Raw genomic sequence first — 22,662 nt, 5'->3', positions numbered from 1 at the left:
ACATCTCTTGCAATGGATATGCTCAATAATTCCTCGAATAGCAAGCATGTTTCCTATAGAGAACGTCTCGTTTAGAATCCTCCAAAGAAAGTGTTAGATCTTGGGTGAAGTGGGAGACTTTTCAGACACACTTGTTCCAATTTATCGCCTGTACTGCTAGATTCGGCCCTGCTAGATTCGGTGTGGCCAAAGTTGCTAATTTGTAGCCTGATTTGGTGGTATAGCCCCCGCTTTATCAGCCAGCCAGATCAATTTGTCTGGTGGACGGAAAGAGCTCGAAATTATTTGATGAATTTGGTCCTCATGGTGAGGTAGGTGAAGCCTGATTAGCTGTATATTCCACTGGTATGAGGAGATCCCTAATCCTTATGTTGGAGGCTGTAAAGGTAAGATGTCCATAAGGACAGAATTAAAAACTTTATAATTGATTTTGTGGTCATCAAATCATTTTTTCCGTATTATGTCTCACTTATACAGTAATGAAAATCATTTTTTTTATAAATAATCTATTATTTAACTATTTCAGTTCAAACACATTTAATTCTAAAGTATTTTCTAAAAAGAATACTAGAAATATAAATGTATTTTATTGATATTGATAATCAAATTAAATTTTACAAATAATCACTTAAATAGATAACAAAATTTTATTTAAGAAATCAAATTTATAATCGACTCAATAACAATCCAAGCACCATATTTTCTGAGGAAAAACATTCTTAAATTTACCAGTAATAATTTATGTCAGTCATAATAACACGACGAACCGTGTCAGCAAGGCGTATATCTACTGATATATATCAGTTTATATACCGTATTCATATAATATCTACATACATTAAATGAAATAATGCATGCATGTGGTGTGACTTGTGGTGTTAGACCATGTGATAATTTAGACAATTATTTAATCATCATTCCCTGATAAACCAGTTTCTTTTTTAAAAAAATAATTAACATTGAATATTCAAGATCTATAAAATAATCTACAAATGGATTCTCTCTCCTGATATTCAAATATATCGTAAACAATGGGCGTGTATCCGCTACACGATGGAATGTAGTAGAGTGTTTTCAAATCTAAATAACTTAACAACCTGAAATTCGCCTGCCACTAGACCACTATCACCTGGTTGATAAACCTGGTTTATTTTTCCGAAATGTAACTAAGATCCCGTTACTAGCATTAATTTGTGTATTTGAGGGTAAGAATATGCATCATTGCTTTATGTTCACAAAATATTTTGTATATCTGTTATAACAATTCCACACACATATAATAGCATAGAGTTTTAACCCTCTAATCACACTTGCATATATTCAAATAAAATCCATATAGACCAAAATTATACAATAAGTCTTTGAGAATAGAGTTAACCTCAAACGGAAAAAATAAGTTTGTTGTCCTAAAGCTAAGCAGAAAAGTAAATATGCAGATATAAACAATAAATAAAAACATTATGCATTAGAAAAATCGTTGGAAATAATATCATTAATGTAGACAATTTATCATAGAATCAAAGAACAACCATTCTGGAACTCAAAACAAAAATGTATAATATTTCCATTCTCGTGGTTCCAAGACTTAGAGAACTAACTCATGTTGAATCTCGAGATTAAGCATGCATAAAATTTGAGTTTCGATAGGTTCATAAAGTGCAACAACATCAATTCCCGCTGGCTAATGACACTTTGCTCATATAGATTATTTTCAAGCAATCAAATCAACTCTCGATGTATTCAATTAACCTAAGATTATGAACTAGGTGATGAATCAAGTTCAAACAATAAAATATCAATCCAAGTGAAGAAATCTAATGAAAAATTCACAATCAAACAATTAGACATTCATTTTTTCTTTTCCTTTAAAACTCTAGAGTACTTAGACATAACCAAAAAATACAAGAGATCTTTGATAAGATATGTATAATTAGATAAAAAAGATAAAGCATGGGTTCAAAAATAAAGTCATATAACATAACTTCATCCTAGGAAGTATTTGTAGATAATGGACCACTTACGAAAAATGGCACCACCAAACATGAAAAATGAAAATTTCAGACAGGCTTGTGTGTTTTTGATCCATTGATCGCGTTTCTGGATCACTCAATCCATTCTTATTTGTCTTCAGCTTTCCTGATCTACCGATCATTGAGTCGGATCGATCAATTACATTATCAGCTTTGCTAAGATCAATCGATTTGTTTAGGTGTTGATTTTGGATTCTATCGATTCATGCTTCAAGATCAGCTTCTTCATTTTTTTTCGCATGATGGATCCATCATGCATGCATGTTCTTGTAATCATGCATGCATGTTCTTAAGATGAGAACTCTATATAAGATATTAATTAAAGATATGCATCATGCATGCATGTTCTTAAGATGATGAGCAGACAACTATTTGCAGAAATTGTAATCTCTAAGTTGAATGACCACGTCGCAGCTAATAAGGAAATAAGAACTTTTATTTATAAGACATAAACTAAAAATATGCATCATGCAAGTGGTTGATAATTCCAAAGATCCGTGAATAACTTTACACCTATACCATCGCTGTTTTCTTCTTTTTCTTTTTGCCATTATAAAACGTCAATAGATAGTTCATCGATGCTTCTATACTAGTAGATCCATGTTTCAATTCTCTGAAAAATTGATTTATTAAACAATTATACAGGTTACGGAAGAAAGACTTACAAGGGATCTTCAACATGGTACAAGTAAACTCGGTCAGGCGTGATCTTCGTAGGACGGCTCAGGTGATGCAGTTAGGAGTAAATCTTATAAGGCAGATAGTATTGTCGGTTGTCGGATCATCTATGTAATTTTTATCATAATTGTAATATCATAATAAATCAATGGTAAAAAAAAACGTGCAGCGCTAAAGTGCCGTCTGAGGAAATTGCTACCACCGGATTACTGTTTAGTAGTGATATTTAAATATTCAATGCGATTTAAGAGTTTTGAAGAAAACAATATTTGGTATCCACAACAATACATGTCATGATATCATAAGAAAATTTCATAGCATATGATTATGATCATGAATAAAAGTTCATATATTACACGTTTTTTTAAATAGATTCAATACTCAAACTATCTGTAAGAAAAAACAAAAATATATTATAATTATCAAAATAAAACATTCAAGATTCTCTTAAATGAAAAGCGCTAAAAAAATTTTTTTATCTAAACACAATCAACAAGAAATTTAATCAAATTATTGGTCATACAAAAACTGATCAAAGTAAATTTAAACTGTGACAGAAAAGTAAATCTAACCATCTCCGATCAATTCAATTTATACAAAATATGGTAACTTTCTGGGTTAACTTCGATGACGATGTAGTTGTGAACACAAATATTTTACTTATTAAAAGAAGAATGAAAAAAAGAATTAAATGGCTGTATAGCCTAGGACCACCACCATCACATCGATTCACATATAACAGCCTAAATCAGTTTGACCGTTTCAACGTTATTTCTAGTGATTGGAAGAAAAAAAACGAAAAATCAAACTAAACCAGTCAAACTCAAAAAGACCCGAATCAAACCAAAATATATGACACAATTGTTAAAATTCTTAAAAGAATTATCAATCCAAATAATTCGATTTAGTTGGGTTTAAAACAAACCAAACAGGAAAACTAAAGCGTTTATTTAATTAAATTAATTAAACATAATAATAATATTAAAATTTGAAATATTTAACTATCTAATCTAAATACTAAATATAATTTTATATATTTTATTTTAAATGAAAAGAAAAGCACAAATCACAATAAAATTAAAGAACATGAATTTTGTACAATTTCAACAAAACCAAATACCTATAATATTTATATTAGGTTCGAAGATATTAATATAAAATTATTGTATTACATCTTCTACATTTTTATGTAATATAAATTTATATATAAAGAATTTAATAATTTAGTGTTAAATGATGATTTGCTTTATGTTTAATAAATTAAATTTTCATAACCAAACTATAACAAAACTATAACCAACTCGATTAAACTCAACCAACACAACAAAACCGAACAAAACCGAAAGAAACACAAACCAAAACATACCAAACACAAATATAACCAAATTAATTTCGGTTGGCTTGAGTTAAAAAATTTCAGATCCAAACAAACTAAGACGAATACAAACCAAACCGATATTTAAATCGAATAGCCGACCCTACTCACTCTATCACATAGATCTATTTAATTTTAACACTTAATCATGTATTTATGTATTGTTTATATTTTCCAAGGTTTAAAAACTCGACAGGCGGTACGCGTTGGGCTCACTCGGGCTTAATGAGTTACCAGAAAAGTAGAAAAAAATCAAAGAGAACTCGGAGAACTTTTTTTTAGTTATACAACATACCTTTTAAAATATTTTTATCCAGAAATGACAAATGAAGTAGTTATTTAAAAAAATATATACAACACATCTTTTAAATATTTTTCTACCAAAAATAAAATGACAAATGAAGTAGTTTAAAAAAAAAATTTATACAACACATCTTTAAGAGATAGGCATGGTTCTGGTCACCGTACTCGTAGATGTGGTCAGCCGCAAGGATGCCTATTCTGTGGTGAACCAGATGAGACTCAAAACCTTTTTCGCATGTCCGTACACTTCCACGTTATGGCTGCAAGCCGTGGAGAATTTATTTGCAGCTAAACCTGATCCAAACTGGGATACACCTCTCTGCAGTTGCTCACAAGAACATATCACCGGCTTAATTTTGTCTTCCTAAGATTGGTGCTACAAGTCACTATTTATTTCATTTGAAAAGAGATGAATGATAGGAAACACAATAGTACAGCTAAACCGGTGGACCAACTGGCTCGGCTAATTAACAAGACAGTGAGGAACCGTATTATGTCTACAAAGTACTGCATGAAGCCTAAGCTGCAGGGCCCTTTATCTCGTTGGTTTGAGGCTCACGTGTCCTAGAGTAGTCACTGTTTTTTTTTGGGCTTGGCTAAAGCTCTCTAACATTATACATAAATTAAATATTTTTATCAAAAAAGCGATGAGTAAAGCTTTAAATTTTCAATGGAACCCGAGTTCGAAGACACCAAAATGCATTTTTGTGTGTTTAATGATCTTCTTAAAAAGGATATAAATGTAATTTCGATTTTCTTCTAATTCCTCGAGGTCTAACTTAAGTTGCAACCGTGTTTTGTGTGTTTCAACATAAATACCCATTTTTGCGATTTACTTTATTTGAACTTAGTTGTGAGGATTAGAGCTGATGAATCCTTGATCTAATCTCTTCCTTATCTCCGATTGCACGAACAAGACTAAAACCGTAATGACTCGTCGGTGTGTTGACCCAGTGTTCACCGAACCCTTCCGTTAACTAGGAAGGGCCACTATAGCTCATCGGAGCTGGGATCGAACCAGCAACCACTATATTGCTTCACAAGCGAGTTCAGTTACAATACTCTCTCTCGTCTCTCTTTTCTCCCTAATCTTGACTCACAACAACAACGATCAGCTCAAGGACTTGGTCACTCAGCTTTATAACTAGCTGATTACACTCGTGCAAACCACAAATGTGACCAATGGGAAAGAGACACGTATAAACTGAAACAATACAATGACTCGAGAAACTTAGAACCCTCGACCTCATAATGAGTCTTCGATACACTTAGGCTTATACCGGATTTTTCTTTCTCCTACTTCTCTTATAACCTTCATACTTTGAGTTCTTCTTCTTTGATCTAATGACTAGATCCTTCAAATCTCAACCTTAGGCATTAGATTAACCTCTAACACCCTTCTTATGTTCTTGACGGAACACATGCATCTTGACCGATGCCAACACCTCTTCTTTATCTTCAGGAAACACGAAGGAACTGTAGAGCATCCTTCACTTTATACACCGGAAGTACTTTAGTAAAAATATCAGTAGGGTTGTAAGCAGTAGCGATCTTTGTAACCTTGATCACTCCCTTTCTTATCCAATCTCGCCCAAAATTGTACTTCACCGCCATGTGTATTGTTCTCTCATGGAACACTGCATTCTTCGATAATGCAATGGCACTTTGAGAGTCACAATAAATCTCCACTGATTCTTGTTTAAAACCAAGCTTTTCTACAAGACTTTTTAACCATAAAACTTCTTGGATTGCTTCTGAGAGAGAGATATACTCAGCTTCTGTAGTTGAGAGAGCAACGACCTGTTGAAGCGGTGATCTCAAACTTATCGTATTACCTCCAGTTGTGTAAACAATTCCATTTATCGATCTCCGATGATCCAGGTCTGTGGCATAGTATGAATTGCAGTACCTCTCACAATAAACTCTCCTTGCTTCTTGTAACACAGCTGTGTGTCTAACGTTCCTTGAATGTACCTTAGGACCCATTTTATTGCACTCCAATGTTCATGTAGCGGCTTGCTCATGAATCTGCTTATCAGGCTTACTGAGTAAACAAGATCAGATCTTGTTCCGATCATGGCATAAGGAACATCTCTCATAGACTCCACCTTCTCCTTATATTCTTCATCCATAGGCGTACTTAGTTAAATATGAGCTCCCATCGGTGTTGCTACATACTTACACTGATCCATTTTGAAATTTACCAGAACTCTTATGAGATATCCTTCCTGTGACACCCACAAGCAACCTGATGTTCTGTCTCTCTCGATCTCCATCCTGAGAATCTTCTTCGCGTCCCCTAAGTCCTTCTTTTCGAACTCACTGCTAAGAAAAATCCTGAGCTTCTGAACTTCTTCTTTATTCTTGGACGCTATTAGGATATCATCTACATATAGAAGCATGTATATGTATCCTCCATTCTTCTCAATCTCCTTGAAGTATACACAACTGTCATACTGGCTTCTATTGAACTGAATCACCTTCATGAAGTCGTTGAAGCGCTTATTCCATTGTCGGGGTGATTGCTTGAGACCATAAATGGATCTTTCAAGTTGACAAACTTTTTTCTGGATGCTCTTTGTCTTCAAAACCCTTAGGCTGATCCATGATGATGAACTCTTCAATCTCTCCATGGAGGAATCCTGTTTTTACATCCATTTGTTAAAGTTCCATATCATGATGAACTACATCAGATAACATATATCTGATAGATACATGTTTAACTACTGGTGCGAAGATCTCTTGATAATCTATCCTTTCTTTCAATGAGTACCCTTTGCAACCAGTCCCGCTTTGTATCTCGGATCTTCAACACCCAAAATCCCTGGTTTTCTCTTGAAGAACCATCTACACCTGATGGATTTCTTCCCCTATGGTTTGTCAACCAACTTCCAAGTTTGGTTCTTGATTAGAGAAACCATCTCTTCTTTAGCTGCTTTTATCCACTTGTCACTGTCAGCATCTCTCATTGCTTCTTGAAAACTCTTTGGCTGAGAGCCTCCATCTTCAGCTAACACGCGCATGAGAACAGCATATTCTTCCTCATATGGAACAAACTCACACTCGTAATCACTAAATCTGACTGGTGGGATGATATGTCTTCGTGTTATGTCTCTGCCAAGTAAGTAGTCACTTAAACTTTCTTCGTTTGTTTGATCAGGCGCTGATTCTTCACTATCACCGTTCTGAGAATCTGAAATAATGACCTCACCTTGAACATCACTCATTTGTCCTGAAGACTCTTCATACTCAACATTCACAATCTTCTGCTTTGGACTTAACTGTAGATCATGGGACTCCTCGCCCTCATCAGATAACTCCTTGAATACTTTGTCTTCTCTAAAAACAACGTTCCTGCTGATGACACATTTTTGTTCTTCCATAACCCAGACTTTGAAACTCTTTATGCCTTCAGGGTTTCCAGTGAACACGCCCCTCTTAGCTCTTAGCTCGAGTTACCATCGTCTGCAGTGTATATAAACGAGACAACCAAACCTTTTAAGGCCTGGAAGACTTGGCATTACTGATGTACCCATTTCCTCCGGAACTTTGAAATTGATTGCAGATGATGGTGATATGTTAATGAGATACACTGCCATAGTCGCTGCTTCAGCCCAAAATATTTGACCAAGACCACTCTCATTGAGCATACTCCTCACTTTGTTCATGATTGATCTATTAAGTCTCTCTGCCACTCCATTCTTCTGGGGCGTATAGGTGCAAGTCCTATGCCTGATGATTCCTTCTTGCTTGCAGAACCCATCAAATTCTCTGTTGCAAAACTCGAGACCATTGTCCGTTCTTAATTTCTTCACCTTTCTTTCTGACTGTGTCTCCACCATTTGCTTCCATTCCCTGAAGTTTCTGAATGCCTCGTCTTTCAATTTTAAGAAGTAAACCCAAACCTTTCGGGAATAGTCATAAGTCAATGAGATAAAATACAGACACTTGCTCAGACTGAATGGAACATTAGGTGATTCCCATAAGTCCGAGTGGCATAGTCCAACTTGTTCTTGGTGACGTGCTGAGCAGCACCAAAGCTCACACGTTGAGACTTCCCCATAACACAGTCTTCACAGATCTTGTATTCGGTTATCTTCCTGCCCTCAAAACATCCTTTTCGTGCTAGCTCATTAAGTTTTTTATGACCAATATGGCCTAAACGACTATGCTACATCATTGTTTGATCTTGACTTAACACTGACTTCTCTGTGTCTGCATCTACTGCATTAGATTTTGATATCCTTGCTTCACCCTGGAGAATGTATAGGGACTGCCTCCTAATCCCCTTCATGAACACAATGCAACCCTTGATAACTTTTAGGACACCGTTAGAGCCCTTAAACTTGCAATCCTTGTCTTTTAGTGATCCAAGTGAAATCAAATTTCTTGATATCTCTGGCATAAACCTCACGTCATGAAGGAAAAACGTAGTTCCATCTTGATTCTCGAATCTAACTAAGCCAATACCCTTTATCTTAGACACTAAATTATTAACCATTTGAACCTTACCTGAAGACACTTCCTTTAGACTTAGGGATATGTCTCTCCTTGGTGCCATATGAAATGTGCAACCAGTATCCAATACCCACTCGGTGTGATCTGAAACGCCTGGTTTGAGATTCACTTCTGACACTAGAAGTCCAACCAGATCCTTAGCGTCGTCTCTGACTGAAGTTGCCTCTCCTCTCTCCTGACCACTCTGCGAGTCCATGTTTCTTTCAATCCACTTGAAACACTGCAACTTCTTAAGATGCTCCTCCTTTCAACAGATCCAACAGACTCTCTTTCCATCTTTGGACTTTGACTTGGACATGTATTTATTCTTTCCAGAGCCAATATTTCTATTATCTGTTCTTCCTCTAGCAAAGTGACCTTCACCATTTGATCTAGTACTAACCGCATCCGTAAATTCGCTTTCCTTAGACCTAGCCGTACTAGCTACTTCATATACCTTAATAGCATCACGATCGTACTTTAGAGTTTCCTTTAAGAAATTGTACCTGGCGGAAAGAGAGTTGAGCAATAGGATGGCTTGAACCTCCTCTGGAACTTCAATGCTCAGGTTACTTAGGTCTGCTATGATCTTGAGAAAATCATCCATGTTTTGATCAATCGTCTTGGAGTCATGCATCTTGAAGGAGTAAACTTTCAGCTGCGCATGAACTCTATTAGGTAAGCTCTGAGTCATGTACAATCGATCAAGAAGCATCCATGTCTGAGCTGTTGTAGTGCATTTGTCGATCTTCCGAAGAATTTGATCTTCAACGCTCTTGAATATGAGGTTCATTGCCTTCTCGTCTCGCTCTAATCTTGCGGACTCTTCTGAATCTTTCTTCTTCTGATCTTCCACCTTCGTATCTGATTCTTTCGAATCTTGAATCCTTTCCGAAAGAACGTCTTTGAGTCCTTGTACGCTGAGATTTGCTTACTTCCTCTTCTTCCAGATTGTGAAGTCTCATGTGCCGTCGAACATTGTCATCGCGAACTGGTGAGTCGCCATCTTGACTCGAATTATCTTCGTCATCTTCAATCGGCAAGAGCCCATGCCAGAGAACATGGCTTTGATATCAATTTGTGAGGATTAGAGCCGATGAAACCTCGATATAATCTCTTCCTTATCTCCGATTGCACGAACAAGACTATAACTGTAACAACTCGTCGGTGTGTTGACCCGATGTTCGCACCCTTCCGTTAACTAGGTAGGACCGCTATATCTCAACGGAGCTGGGATCGAACGAGCAACCACTATATTGCTTCACAAGCGAGCTCCGTTACAAGACTATCTCTCTCGTCTCTCTTTTCTCTCTGATCTTGACTGATCACAACAACACAACAATCAACTCAAGGACTTGGTCACTCAGCTTTATAACTAGCTGATTACACTCATGCAAACCACACGCGTGACCAATAGGAAAGAGACACGTATAAACTGAAACAATACAATGACTCGAGAAACTTAGAACCCTCTACCTCATACCGAGTCTTCGAAACACTTAGGCTTATACCGGATTCTTGTTTCTCCTACTTCTCTTAAAACCTTCATACCTTGAGTTCTTCTTTTTTGATCTAAGAGCATCTCCATCCACACTCCATAATTGCAAAATAAAGTAATGAAAGAATAAAAAAGTGATTACTCTATAAATAGAGTATTTTTTTTTATTTTTTGTTCATAATGCATTTTCCATTCAATTTTTGGAGTAAATTATGGAACAGGGATGATGCCCTAATGACTAGATCCTTCGTTAGTTTATCAGGCATGGGCATTCGGGGTCCCAATCGGGTTTCGGTTTTATCCAATCGGGTTTCGGTTTTTCGGGTTTATCAAAATCAGTCCCATTCGGATTATATGAAAGTTCAGTTCGGGGCCGGTTCGGGTTCTATCGGGTTCGGGTCGGGGTTAGTAAATCTTCAAAGAACCGGTACAACGCAATATACTTTCGGATTCGGGTCCCAATCGGTTTTTCGGTTTAAAAGTACCTGATTTTTACCTATTTTATAACCAAAACATGAGTAAAATCGGTTCTTCAGTTTTAAAATACCTGATTTGTACCTATTTTGTAACCAAAACTTAAGTAAAATCAATTCAAAAAATAAGCAACATCAACCGTGATCATTCAAAATCAAACGAAAAGTAAACATATTTACTGATAAAAAGAAAACCAAATAAATAAAAACATAAAACGAAAACCAAGTTCTCATGAAATGAGAAACATTGTTTAACGAAAACAAAATCTAAATCTAAATAATTCAAGATTCAACGGTCATCTTCAACCATCAACCTTCATGTAATAGATAAGTATTTTACATTTTCAATATTTCTTAGTGTATTTTGGTTACATATTAGGAATTGAGATCATGTTTGGTACAAAATCTTTTCGAGGTTTTGAATGTTTCGGGTTCTATCGGATATCCATTTAGATTCGGGTTCAGTTCGGATAATACCCATAACCCAAAATACCACAAAACAAAATCCATTCGGTATTTACGTCGGGTTCTGATCGGTTCGGATTCATTTTTATCGGATCGGATTCGGTTCAGATTTTCGGATTAGGTTTATTTGCCCAGCCCTATATCTATTACTAACACTAAATTATCAAAATATAAAATTATTATGATTTTGGACTTGAAATTGCCAAATTGTTATGTTTTATTTATTTACTGGGTTTTAATCTTACTATGGTAAATTCGTGGCGGCGGAGCTCCGCTGAGCACTTTACCGGTGCAAAATTAGCGACTTCAGTCGCGTTTCAAACATGGATTGTTTTCTATAAATTTATAGATAGCGTATAAGCATATGCATGTCTACATATTGAATTCTACAAGAATGAAAGCGAGTAGTACTAAGAATCTAGACATTTACGTCAAATGACAACTAGTGACACGAAACATCATTTTGTTTTTTGAAAATAACAGGAAATGGATTTTCAATAATAACAAGAAACATCATTCTCAATAAATTTTACTCAATCCGTTTCATAATACATGAAGCTTTTTTGCCTTCGTACCCAAATATTAAGAATTTTTTTTTTCTAAAAAATAGTTTTAAAAGTATAATTTAAAAATCATTCAACCAGTTGAAAAAATAACTCAAACATCTAATTGGTTACACATTTTTCAATAAAATTAAAAATAACATAAAAATATGAAAATATCGTCTATTTTGAAACAACAAAAATCTTCTATTACAAATCTATTACGAACAGAGGGAGTATAATTTACCTATCAAATATTGAATTTTCTACGTCAAATATATGGAACATGACATTTGCTTTAAGAGCATCTCCAAAAGAAACTCTATAACTTCAAATATGAAATTTTTTGCTCTCCAAAAATAAATTTCAAAACTTCAAATTTGAAATTTTAAGTAGTGAAACTCTATATTTGAAGTTTCACTACTCAAAACTTCAAATTTGAAGTTTCATATTTTTAATTGCATTTTGGTCCCTACAATCACACATCACCTTTATGATTCATAAATATTTTCTCGTTTATTATTTTAATTCTTAAAAAAAAAATATCTCATAAATATTTTAAATTTTGTTTACAGATTTTAAATTTGACACATAAAATTAAATAAAACTTTAAAATAAGATTTAAAATATTTTAAGCTAGATTTAGACAACAACAATATACAAAAAAAAAAACTTAACAAAAAGATTTTAAAAAAAATACATGAAGACATAACTATTACACAAAATTTAAATATTACAACAACACTAATAGTCAGATAAGTTTGATCCAGAACCTTCAAAATTTTCAAATATTGTCCAGATGTTTTGGGTAACCGAAGGTTGTTGTTGTTGTTGTTGTTGTTGTTGTTTTTGATGTATTTTCGTACAATTCTTTCTTGTTCATATCGGATATATTCACGAGTGTCAATATCATCGAAAATAAATTAGTCTTTTAACAATATTTTTTGCTTCTCTTTTACTTTTTCATTCCGATCTAATGTATTTACAAATATTAATATTACCTGATTTCAACAACTTTTAACTCATAATCTACAAAATAAAAAATGAGGAAAACCATTTTTACTTTGAAATGCACTAATACATATATGCATTACGAAAATCATTTTATGAAAGAATATGGTATTTTGTTTGAAGTTTAATATTAATTAAGTTATTTTTATTTAATTTTTATATTTAATAGAATATTTTATTAATTAATATTGTTGTATTATGTTTATTTATGTGCTAGTTATTTACAAAGTTTTATGAATTCAAATTAATTATGACAAATATAAGGACCATATTATAAAATATAAATAGTTTTGAAGTTGAGTTTAAAGTTTTGTTTTTGGAGAAGAACACTTTTAAACTTCAAATATAGAATTTTGGACAAAATAAAGTTTCTCTTTGGAGATGCTCTAAACAAACAAAGTATTAGTTAAAATATAAAAAATTCATACACATACACACATATATATATAATATTAAATAGTGTAGAAAGTAAATAAGACGCGTAAATTTAATCACGGAACATCATTTTCAATGAATTTATAATTTACCTGTCAAACATTGAATTTTATTCGTCAAATATATGGGAGATCAACATTTGTTTCAAACGACAAAATGTTTATTTCTAGAAAAGGAAAAGACACACACATATATAAATTAAATAGTGTAAAAAATAAATAAATAATAAGCAACTTTGTATTATTTAAAACCGAACAAAAGCAAAACCAAAAGCCACAAGTAATCCCAAACCTACAAGAAATAAAAATAAACACGGACCTCCGTTAGAAAGAGAGTAAGAAGGAAATGGCGACGGCAACGATGATCTTTGCGGCTGCGATGACGGCGATGATTTTGGTTTCATTGCAGCAGGTGGAAGCGCAACCGGCTACGACGTGCGTAAACAAGCTAGTCCCGTGCTTCAGTGCTCTGACAACGACCACGAAGCCACCAAAGGATTGTTGTGACTCGATAAAGGAAGCGGTGGAGGATGAGCTTCCATGCCTCTGCACCGTCTACAACACTCCTGGTTTGCTCTCTCAGTTCAACGTCAGTACTGCACAAGCTCTAAATCTCAGCCGTCGATGTGACGTCACCACTGATCTCTCCGCTTGTTCCGTTAGCTTGTGACTTCTTCAGATCTCTCAGATTTATTAATTTTAATTAGTCATTAGAATAATGTTTTTATTTATTTTTCAGGTACTGGAGCTTCATCGCCAAAAGCTTCTTTACCTCCTCCAGGTATAAAGTAACTTCACCTGCTCTTCACATTTTTTAAACTGAAAAATAGTATCGAATATTTTTTCTCGGATATTTATTGGGTTATCAATTTTTAGAATTTAATTTCAAGTCTTGTTTGGTGAATTATAGTACCATTTTATTCATTATTCGATTAATTAGCCGGAATTTAGTTGTAAAATCATACAGTATGTTTTTAGTTAAGTCAACAAGTCAAGAACGCATAAATTTTATTTTTCCCGAGACTTCAGTGTTGAGTGTGAATGCTATAGCTTTTTCTTGTACTTTCTTTTGCCTCCGATATTGACTTGAATTATTCGAATAATAATCAATAACATGTTAGGTTAAATATTTTTTTCAAAAAAATTCAAAATTATATTTATCATTCATTTGTTTGTTGTGTTGACCTTTTTCTCTATCGTATGTATTTATATATAATAACAGCAGGAAATAGAGGAAACGGCACCGGAGTTGGAAACAAGCTCGCCGGTTATGGAGTCACCACCATGATCTTGTCTTTGGTTTCAACCATCTTCTTCTGAAAATACTTAACCGGAATTACCAGGTTCACCGGTTTATTATTAGCTCTTAATTCTCGAGATTGCTTGTTGTGGTAAACTTATATTAAGGATGAAATAAAGTTTTGTTATTGTTCACGTGTCATTTGTGTCCATGTTCTAACATTATATAACTATTGGATTTAATTCTTCTGATGGGATTGGAAGATGTTTGTTTATTCAGTGTGATTCTTTCGAGTATGATTTTTGTTATGATAGAAATTGAAAATTAAAAAGAAAATGAGCTCATTGCTGCTAGATAACTAGTTTTAAGAATACAACAACAAAAATTCCTTAAGTATCCCTAATGGAATTCTAATTACCAAGTATGGAGTAAAGGGAGAAATTACATAGAATCGTCGGGAAGGAAGCAGCTATAAAGTTTTGTACTTGGTTGCTTGCTTACTTGGCCCTATCTGTGTCATGTTTATATACCTTATATAGTAAAAAAAACATTGTAATGTGAGATTCGATATATGTCACGTGTAGAATCATTACAATAAATGTGTTCACACTAAAATGGATACGTGTCACATGTAGAGAGTTTAGCTTCTCAGCCAAACTCTACATAAATATGTTCACACTAAGTACTTTACGTTTTTTAATATAAAACTCACATGAATGATTCTTTTTACGTTATTTTTACTGTCTACGAATAGAGCTGGACAAATTATTCATAAATTTTGATTCGATTCGTTATTCGTTTTGATTCGAACCAAAAAATCCGGATATCCGTTACTCTATGAAGCAAATAAAATACTAAAATGCAATATCCGTAAAAAAAAGCAAATCACAAATATCAATATTTATAAAAACGGATGTCCAATTTGATCCGTTATATGCATATATATATATATATACATATATACTTAAAGAATTATATATAAGTTATATATTATAGTTTATATAAATTTTACAATATTTTTGTTTTTAAATAATTTCATTTTAAGAATTTTATTTTTAATGTATTATTTTGAAAAAAAAATCATTTAATATTAATTAACAGTATCTTTATATATTTATCAACCATCTTTATATATTTTTACATACACACATACATGTTCACATTGACGTGAGCACCTTATAACTAAGTATTTACCACAACTGAAATATCTAATTTTTTTTAAGTTAAAATATTATTTTTTTTAATGCTTCTTTTACTATCGACCAAATTGTAGTAAAATGATTTGTCTTAATAATTTTCTTTTATTTTTTTAATTATTATCCGTTTAGAAACTATAATATGGAAACGATTGATTCGACATCACGACTATCTAAGATTCATAACATGAAAACAAACAAATAATACTAATTTTTGATTATCACAGGAAAAAAAAAACAAAAACATCAAACATTTTAACCGAACAAACCAAATAAATACTGATTTAAAATGATAGTTATATTTTAGGTGATTAAAAACCAAAAAACAACCTAAAACCGAACTGATATCCAAATTAAACAGATTAATATGTCTTTATTAAAAAATAATGAAACTAATAATCACATTCTGCGCAAGGCGCAGGGTACATGGTCCAATTTTGTTTTCACGTTTTTTTACATATAAGGGCCCTTTTATAACAAACTACAAATACTTTTTACTAAAATATGAAAATACATAAAAATTAGGGTCCATTTTAATAATTGAATAGGGTCCATTCAAACTAAAAGCCGAGATATTACGTTTTTGAGAACATGACTAGACCATGATTATACCATCAAACCCACTTGGGTATTTTTAATGATAATTTAATTATATAAATGTACTTAAGTGGACTTAAGAACTCTAGTTAAGAAACTCCAATTTTGAGTGGTCCAATGGGAGTTTTTCAATTAAGGGTTAAAAAAAAATCTATACTATTAAAACAGAATCATATTATCTTTTTTACCTTAGCTTGCCATTTCTTTACTAACATTGCATGTTTCATTAAAAGGGCAATCAATTAATATTATAACACATCTATATTGGACCATTTTTTTGGATCTAGCCCACTGTGCACATCAGATCTCTCTTGGGCCATTTGGACCGATTAAGAAATCAGATCTAATTCTCACATTTTTTTTTCTTTGGGCCTTTTAGTCCAAGTTCAAAAAAAAAAATTCAACCATTCTTAATTTTTTTTTACTTTTCTTAATATAATTTAAGCATTCATAAAAAAAATTGATTTTTTCATTGAAAAGTATAAATCTTTATTAAAATATATAATTATTTTTATTAAAAATATTAAACGCATAATAAAATTAATTTATCAGAGTTATACCAACTTAATTCATTAAAAAAATAAAGTTTAATTTTTTAAACATAAATAGTCATTTAGAATGCAACACAATAAAGAAAGAAAAAAAGTTTAAGTCTTTTATAAAATAAAACACAAATATATGAAATATGACATTTACTAAATATCTGTCAATTGAAAAAAAGGAAAATAAATCTGCACTTTGAAAGCGCGGATAAAAATCTAGTTATTTATTAAATAAAACATAGTAAAAGATAACATTTAAAACATAGATGTTAAAAACAACATAAAAATAAAGACTAGTACAATAATCGAGAATAATTTGAAAAAACATCCGAGCTCAATTGTTGTCTTCATCACGTCTAAATTTACGCCATATATGTTCAACCAAATCAGCTTTCAATTGTTAATGCATTTGTCTATCACAAATTCTAGTTCGAACACTCATCATATTGACGATATTTGTAGGAATATCTGTAGAAGATGAAAAAAATAGATTAAATGAGATAAGAAAAAAAGATTAAATGGGAAAAAAACAACAAACTTTTTTTTGGAAGGAAAAAAGAAACAAAAAACAACAACAAGCTGATTAAGGATTGATCACCAATCATTCTAACATCGGTAACACAGTTTTTATTTATTTTTTATTTAATTAAATCATTCATTTAGTTTAAAAACCCATTAAAGATCGTGCGATAATCATGGTCTAGTGGTAGTTTCTATAGAAGAGTACCTCAAACAAATATTAATAGAATAAGATAGAGTAAGAAAGAGAAAGATGAAATGGTGAGGTACGACTCGTGATTAAGAAACGTTGAACAATTGGGAAGAGCTGATTTCTACGGGTGTTTTCTTCCTATTGATGATATTAATTGTTCAGCATTTAAATTTAAACAGATAAATAAATTGTAGTAATATATTAATATAAATGCTTAAAGAATTGTGCCCAAGAGACTTGACCGTTGATTAGGCCTGGGCACGGATCGGATATCCAAGTTTTTGAAAGTATTTGTGATTTGCTTCGTATATCATGGATATCTAATTTTTTTATTTGCTTTGCTTCGGAAAAATACGGATTTTCGGAAAAACGGATATCCGAAAAATAAATAGATATTTGCGGATATTTAGGAATACTTACGGATATCTCATCTTTTTTATTAATACAAATAATCTTAAAATTTTGTATACAAATTTGTTTTGTAAAATATTTTTTTGCATGATATATAAGATAAAAATTAAAAGAAGTAATGAAACTACATATTTTGTAAATTTTTTAAACTTAGTTAAAAATTATAATAAGACAAAAACTTAAGAAAAAAAATTATAGTTGTCATAAAAATTTTCACTTTCTTTTATATAATACTTTTATATAAGTAATAATGTGAATAGAATTTGTCAAATCATATGTTACAATAATAATTATATAACTTATACATTTAAAACTTTAAATATAATCAAGATATACATATATTTTTATATTGTCGGATCTGATCGGATATTCGCTTCCAAAAATTTTAATATTTGTGATTTGCTTCGATTTTAACGGATATTGATTTTTAGTATTTGTTTTGCTTCGAAGATTTACGGATATCCAGAATTTTCTGATCGAATCGAAACGAATAACGAATCAAATCAAATTTAACGAATAAAATGTCCAGCTCTACCGTTGATTATGCTCTGAGGTCCAAAACTATTCATCAGAAGGAATAGCTACGGGTATTGAAATCAGCAACTCCATTTTCCTTTTCTTGAAGAAGCTAGAGGTTATGCTTAGCTTCCTTAACCATTGGAACTTGGTTGCTTGCCTGGCTGTTTATGTTTGAGTAATGAGTCAGTGTTATGCGTTCTTCGTTTGTTATAACGGTCACCATCCTCATTTTGTTCGGTTTAACAACCCATCAGGAAAAAAAGAAAATCATATAGATATCAAACACAATATATGCTTGGTTGTTTTCGCTTCTGAAATGTAAAAAGCAAAAGAAATCATAGACATATTATACAACAAAGAACACAATCGCTAGATTAGGCCATACGGGTAACTGCAGCATGTATAGCATCAGCGAGTTGAGAAACTGTCTTAGAACTTAGACCTGCAATGCTTACCCTCCTGCAATAAGCATTTACAACCAAAGTGAATGAAAAGAAGGAAATCACATCCTACAACATGGTAGGTGAATAAGTGAGATGACAAGTTTCATTGATCTTCCCAGCTGTTTTTCTTAGAATTTATATGCACCTATCTTAGCTCAGAATTTAGTTCAGAATAAAATGATACTCAATAAATTGCTTTAGAAAATCTCCAAACCATTGCTTTTTTTACCTTTAAATGTTATAAATCATTAAATTTATTCTTACTCACCTCTATTTTTACTCTAAAAAGAAATTGATGTATCTTCTGTAGATTTACAGGAGTAATCTATTTAGAGAAAAGTACAAATGCTATTTTTTTAAAGATATATATTAGAGCGTCTTTTCTATTATATATTTTTTTAAAAAAATTTATAGAAAAATAGAAAATATATTGGAGATGGTTTTCTTTCTTGCTGTTAACTCTATTTTAACATTTGAAGATAAGTTATACAATGTCCCTCACCCGTCATAGTTCATGTAAATGTGATACTCTTTGGCTATGAAGCGAACTTGCTTCTCATTTAACCCCGTAAAACTAAACATCCCAATCTGTTTGATAATGTGGCTCCAATCACCAGGTGTGCCTTCAAGAACAAAATGGTACAGATCAGAACTTTTGAATGATTCAATTAACGAAAAAGTTTTAGGAAAAAAATCATTAAACCAAACCTCTAGCTTGTAAAGCTTCATTTAACTGTTTGCGCATGCTAAATATGCGGTTAGCCATTCCTTTCAGCTCAACCGTCCAGTCATTGTACATATCACTGCCAAAAATGTATACACATAAACTTTGAGCGTAATCTGAGTTCACATAAGAAAAGGTATGTAACCTACTGGTTTTTATGTGCAAGTGTGATCAATGCATGCACTATACGTTTTCAAACCGACATTATGCATATTGTTGACAACAAGAATCAAATTCAAGATCCGTATATTCAAGCTCCAACAATTAATGTTGTTATAATCATAGGCATTTCAAATAATTTATGAACTATTATAGCTCCTATAATAACAGCTACCTGTTTTTAAGAATTGTGGTAACAATTGATGCTCCATGAATAGGTGGGCTAAGATACATAGGTCTCACAACAAGTAGCAGTTGGCTCTTTACTTTCCTAACCACATCCTCTGAGGTGCATACCTTCACATTACACCCACAAAGATTATATAAACTTTTCAAAATGCTTTAGTTATATAAACCTAGGCGCCTAGCTCTACGTTTGCGTGTGGAATAGATTTAAGTTTGGTTCCTTACAATGGTAAGAGCGCCAATACGCTCTCCATAAAGACCCATATTTTTGGCAAAACTTTGAGCTATCAAACATTCACCTCCATCATTAACAAACATTCGAACAGCTTGTGCATCTGACTCAAGGTCACCACTAGCAAAACCCTGAAAATTAGCGGAAAACATATAAACCTAAATCTTTCGTTTGTTGGTAAAACAAAGAAACAAAGCAAATACGTATATGAATTACCTGATATGCGTTATCAAAGAACGGTAATAAGCTTTTAGATCTCACAACTTGTCGAATCTGTTCCCATTGCTGGAGTGTTGGGTCAACTCCTGTGGGGTTATGCGCACAAGCTTGCAATACCACTATAGCTCCAGACGGTGCAGCGCCAAGATCCTCGAGCATGCCTGTTTTGATGTTAAGAATTTATGATTGGTGTAACACACTAAACATCATTTGTGAATGGGTCAATCAATGAGTAATGCATATATAGAAGCCAACAAAACATGACAATGATGAATACGATAGACAAAGAGTTTGCATGTAGACAGAATTACAAAATCAACCTTTGAAGTCGAGTCCTCGGGTTTTCGGATCATAGTAACGATAATATTCAACAGAAAAACCCGCCAAACTGAAAATATTAGGATGGTTCCCCCACGTTGGGTTTGAAACGAATATGACACGCTGAAAGCAACGAGCGAAACATAATTTTCAGTTAAAAGAACTCTTGAGATTTGTTGCAAGTTTTTATTGAAGCCCACACTAAAGGCCCACTTATGATCCATTAAGAAGTCTCAATAGTTTATGTATTAGGGTTTCTAGATTGATATAAATATGTTGTTAAATGTTCTTTGGTTGTAACTTTGGCTGCCTATAGTTGCAGCCTTCTTTAAACCTTTTAAGAGATCAATCAAACTATTTTAGATTCTTGGTGACAACTTACAGATCCTTTACGTTCTTTATTTCTCTGCATAATAAAGCTCATTTGAGCTATCATCAATAAGTCTTTCGGACACAAATCTATCTTTTATAACATATTCACAGTTTTGTGAGTATGGTTAATTCGTTTTGCATCTGTCTGAATGTTAAGAATATTTTTTTAGTTTTTCAACAACATGCATTACATTACATAATTGTGAATCAGACTGGTAACACAATCACAACACTAAGTTACATGTACGTAGTCATGACTCATTATGATAAAATTTAAAGGTTATTTTACCAAATTATAAATGAATAGTGAGAAATATTTACTTCTTGGTTGTGTTTTGCTAGAAACTCAGCTCCAATTCTCAAAGAACCAGTACCAGACAAACACTGGATCGTAACAACTCTATTCTCTTTCATTGCAGAACTGCCCAAAACAAAAAAAGAAACAATATATATAATAGAATGAAAAAACATCAAATCCAGCAGTTCGCTACAAAAGAAAATCCAATCAAACCTGGGATTATTTTTTTTAAACAAAAAATATGAGATAAATAGCAGTGTTTGACCAAAAAAAAGAAGAAGAGATAAATAGCAGTGAATCTATTACCTATCATCACCTAAGATGAGCTTGGCGCTCAATTTGTTAAAGTCAGCAAGTCCATCAAGGGGAAGATACTCCTTATCCCGAGACCTTGAGGTAGACCCAAAAAAAAAAAAATAACAAACAAGAAACCAAAAAATCAAGTCGTCTCACGGCCTTACAAACAAGAGGCTTACATGTCATTTGCTAACTGTTGCTCAGCTCGCCTCACAGCCTGAAGAACAAGAGGCTTTCCTTCCTTTGATAAGAAAAAAACAATCCAAGGACTGTGAAGATCCATGCAACGTAAAAAAAAGGCCGGACTAGGATCATCTCTACTAGTGAAGATCCATGCAACAAAAAAAACAAAATTACCTCAGACCGATAGGAACCTCCGCTTAAATTCAACTTAACCGGACTAAGATCATCTCTACTAGCAAAATATACCTGTTTGTAATAAAAACGTTAAAGTTAAACACAACTTGTACACTAATAGAATCAGTTAACGACTAAGTTGATGGAAGCAACATAAATAAAACAAGAAAGAAGCATGCATTAAGTAAGAGCCTTAGAGTAAAGTTTAGTAGATACAGTGAGTATGTGATCTTGGGGAGCAGGAACAATGCTTGAAAAACTAGAATCCATGAGAAAACGTTTGACTCAGTTGAAATGTTGAAGTAAATTTGGATAAACATTAGAAAACGTCGACCAGTTACTTAAAGGAGTGTCATGTGAAGTCAAAGCGTGATTAGGTTAACTAAACAAATTCTTTTAAAATATAAAGTTGCCTTTTTAAACAGATAAAAGATTCATTTCTTAAATAAAAAACCTGTATTTATATGAAAATAATATATTTAAACTGAGACATATGGTCATTTTTAATTTGATTTTAGGTGTACCGTACCGATA

At 32.7% G+C, this 22,662-nt stretch overlaps 2 protein-coding genes across 5 annotated transcripts; one reads left to right on the top strand and one right to left on the bottom strand.

The window, feature by feature from the left end:
- Positions 1 to 13,548: 13,548 nt before the first annotated feature.
- LOC106315520 (non-specific lipid-transfer protein 2) lies at positions 13,549 to 14,830 on the top strand. 4 transcript variants are annotated; one of them, XM_013753271.1, is made up of 3 exons: positions 13,549 to 13,972; positions 14,046 to 14,087; positions 14,532 to 14,830. In XM_013753271.1, exons 1-3 carry the CDS (start codon positions 13,653 to 13,655, stop codon positions 14,536 to 14,538), a joined length of 369 nt encoding a protein of 122 aa, XP_013608725.1. In that variant the 5' UTR covers positions 13,549 to 13,652; the 3' UTR covers positions 14,539 to 14,830. The 4 variants fall into 4 exon arrangements, with proteins under 4 accessions (XP_013608725.1, XP_013608724.1, XP_013608723.1 ...); XM_013753270.1 differs by having other exon boundaries at positions 13,550 to 13,972; positions 14,529 to 14,830; XM_013753269.1 differs by having other exon boundaries at positions 13,551 to 13,965.
- A 3,947-nt stretch (positions 14,831 to 18,777) lies between these two features.
- On the bottom strand, positions 18,778 to 22,442 carry LOC106316667 (aspartate aminotransferase, cytoplasmic isozyme 2). The gene is made up of 12 exons (XM_013754550.1): positions 22,345 to 22,442; positions 22,129 to 22,200; positions 21,951 to 22,012; positions 21,781 to 21,864; positions 21,498 to 21,597; positions 20,807 to 20,927; positions 20,484 to 20,647; positions 20,261 to 20,398; positions 20,025 to 20,146; positions 19,675 to 19,769; positions 19,469 to 19,589; positions 18,778 to 18,982 (listed from the first exon to the last, which is right to left on the bottom strand). The coding sequence occupies exons 1-12, from the start codon at positions 22,396 to 22,398 to the stop codon at positions 18,898 to 18,900; spliced, it is 1,218 nt and encodes a 405-aa protein (XP_013610004.1). The 5' UTR covers positions 22,399 to 22,442; the 3' UTR covers positions 18,778 to 18,897.
- Between the last annotated feature and the right edge of the window lie 220 nt (positions 22,443 to 22,662).

Source organism: Brassica oleracea, chromosome C9 (assembly GCF_000695525.1).
Source record: "Brassica oleracea var. oleracea cultivar TO1000 chromosome C9, BOL, whole genome shotgun sequence".
Classification (NCBI taxonomy): Eukaryota; Viridiplantae; Streptophyta; class Magnoliopsida; order Brassicales; family Brassicaceae; genus Brassica; species Brassica oleracea.
This window is presented reverse-complemented; position numbering and strand designations above follow the sequence as displayed.

Excerpts from the sequence above, each read along its gene's own strand:
- LOC106315520 (XM_013753268.1), top strand. The coding sequence starts at position 13,653 with ATGGCGACGGCAACGATGATCTTTGCGGCTGCGATGACGGCGATGATT. Across the intron at positions 13,966-14,045 it reads TGATCTCTCCGCTTGTTCCG|GTACTGGAGCTTCATCGCCA; the intron begins TTAGCTTGTGAC and ends TTTATTTTTCAG. Across the intron at positions 14,088-14,528 it reads AGCTTCTTTACCTCCTCCAG|CAGGAAATAGAGGAAACGGC; the intron begins GTATAAAGTAAC and ends ATATAATAACAG.
- LOC106316667 (XM_013754550.1), bottom strand. The coding sequence starts at position 22,398 with ATGGATTCTAGTTTTTCAAGCATTGTTCCTGCTCCCCAAGATCACATA. Across the intron at positions 22,013-22,128 it reads GAGGTTCCTATCGGTCTGAG|GAAGGAAAGCCTCTTGTTCT; the intron begins GTAATTTTGTTT and ends TTCTTATCAAAG. Across the intron at positions 19,770-20,024 it reads ACCACAATTCTTAAAAACAG|TGATATGTACAATGACTGGA; the intron begins GTAGCTGTTATT and ends CATTTTTGGCAG.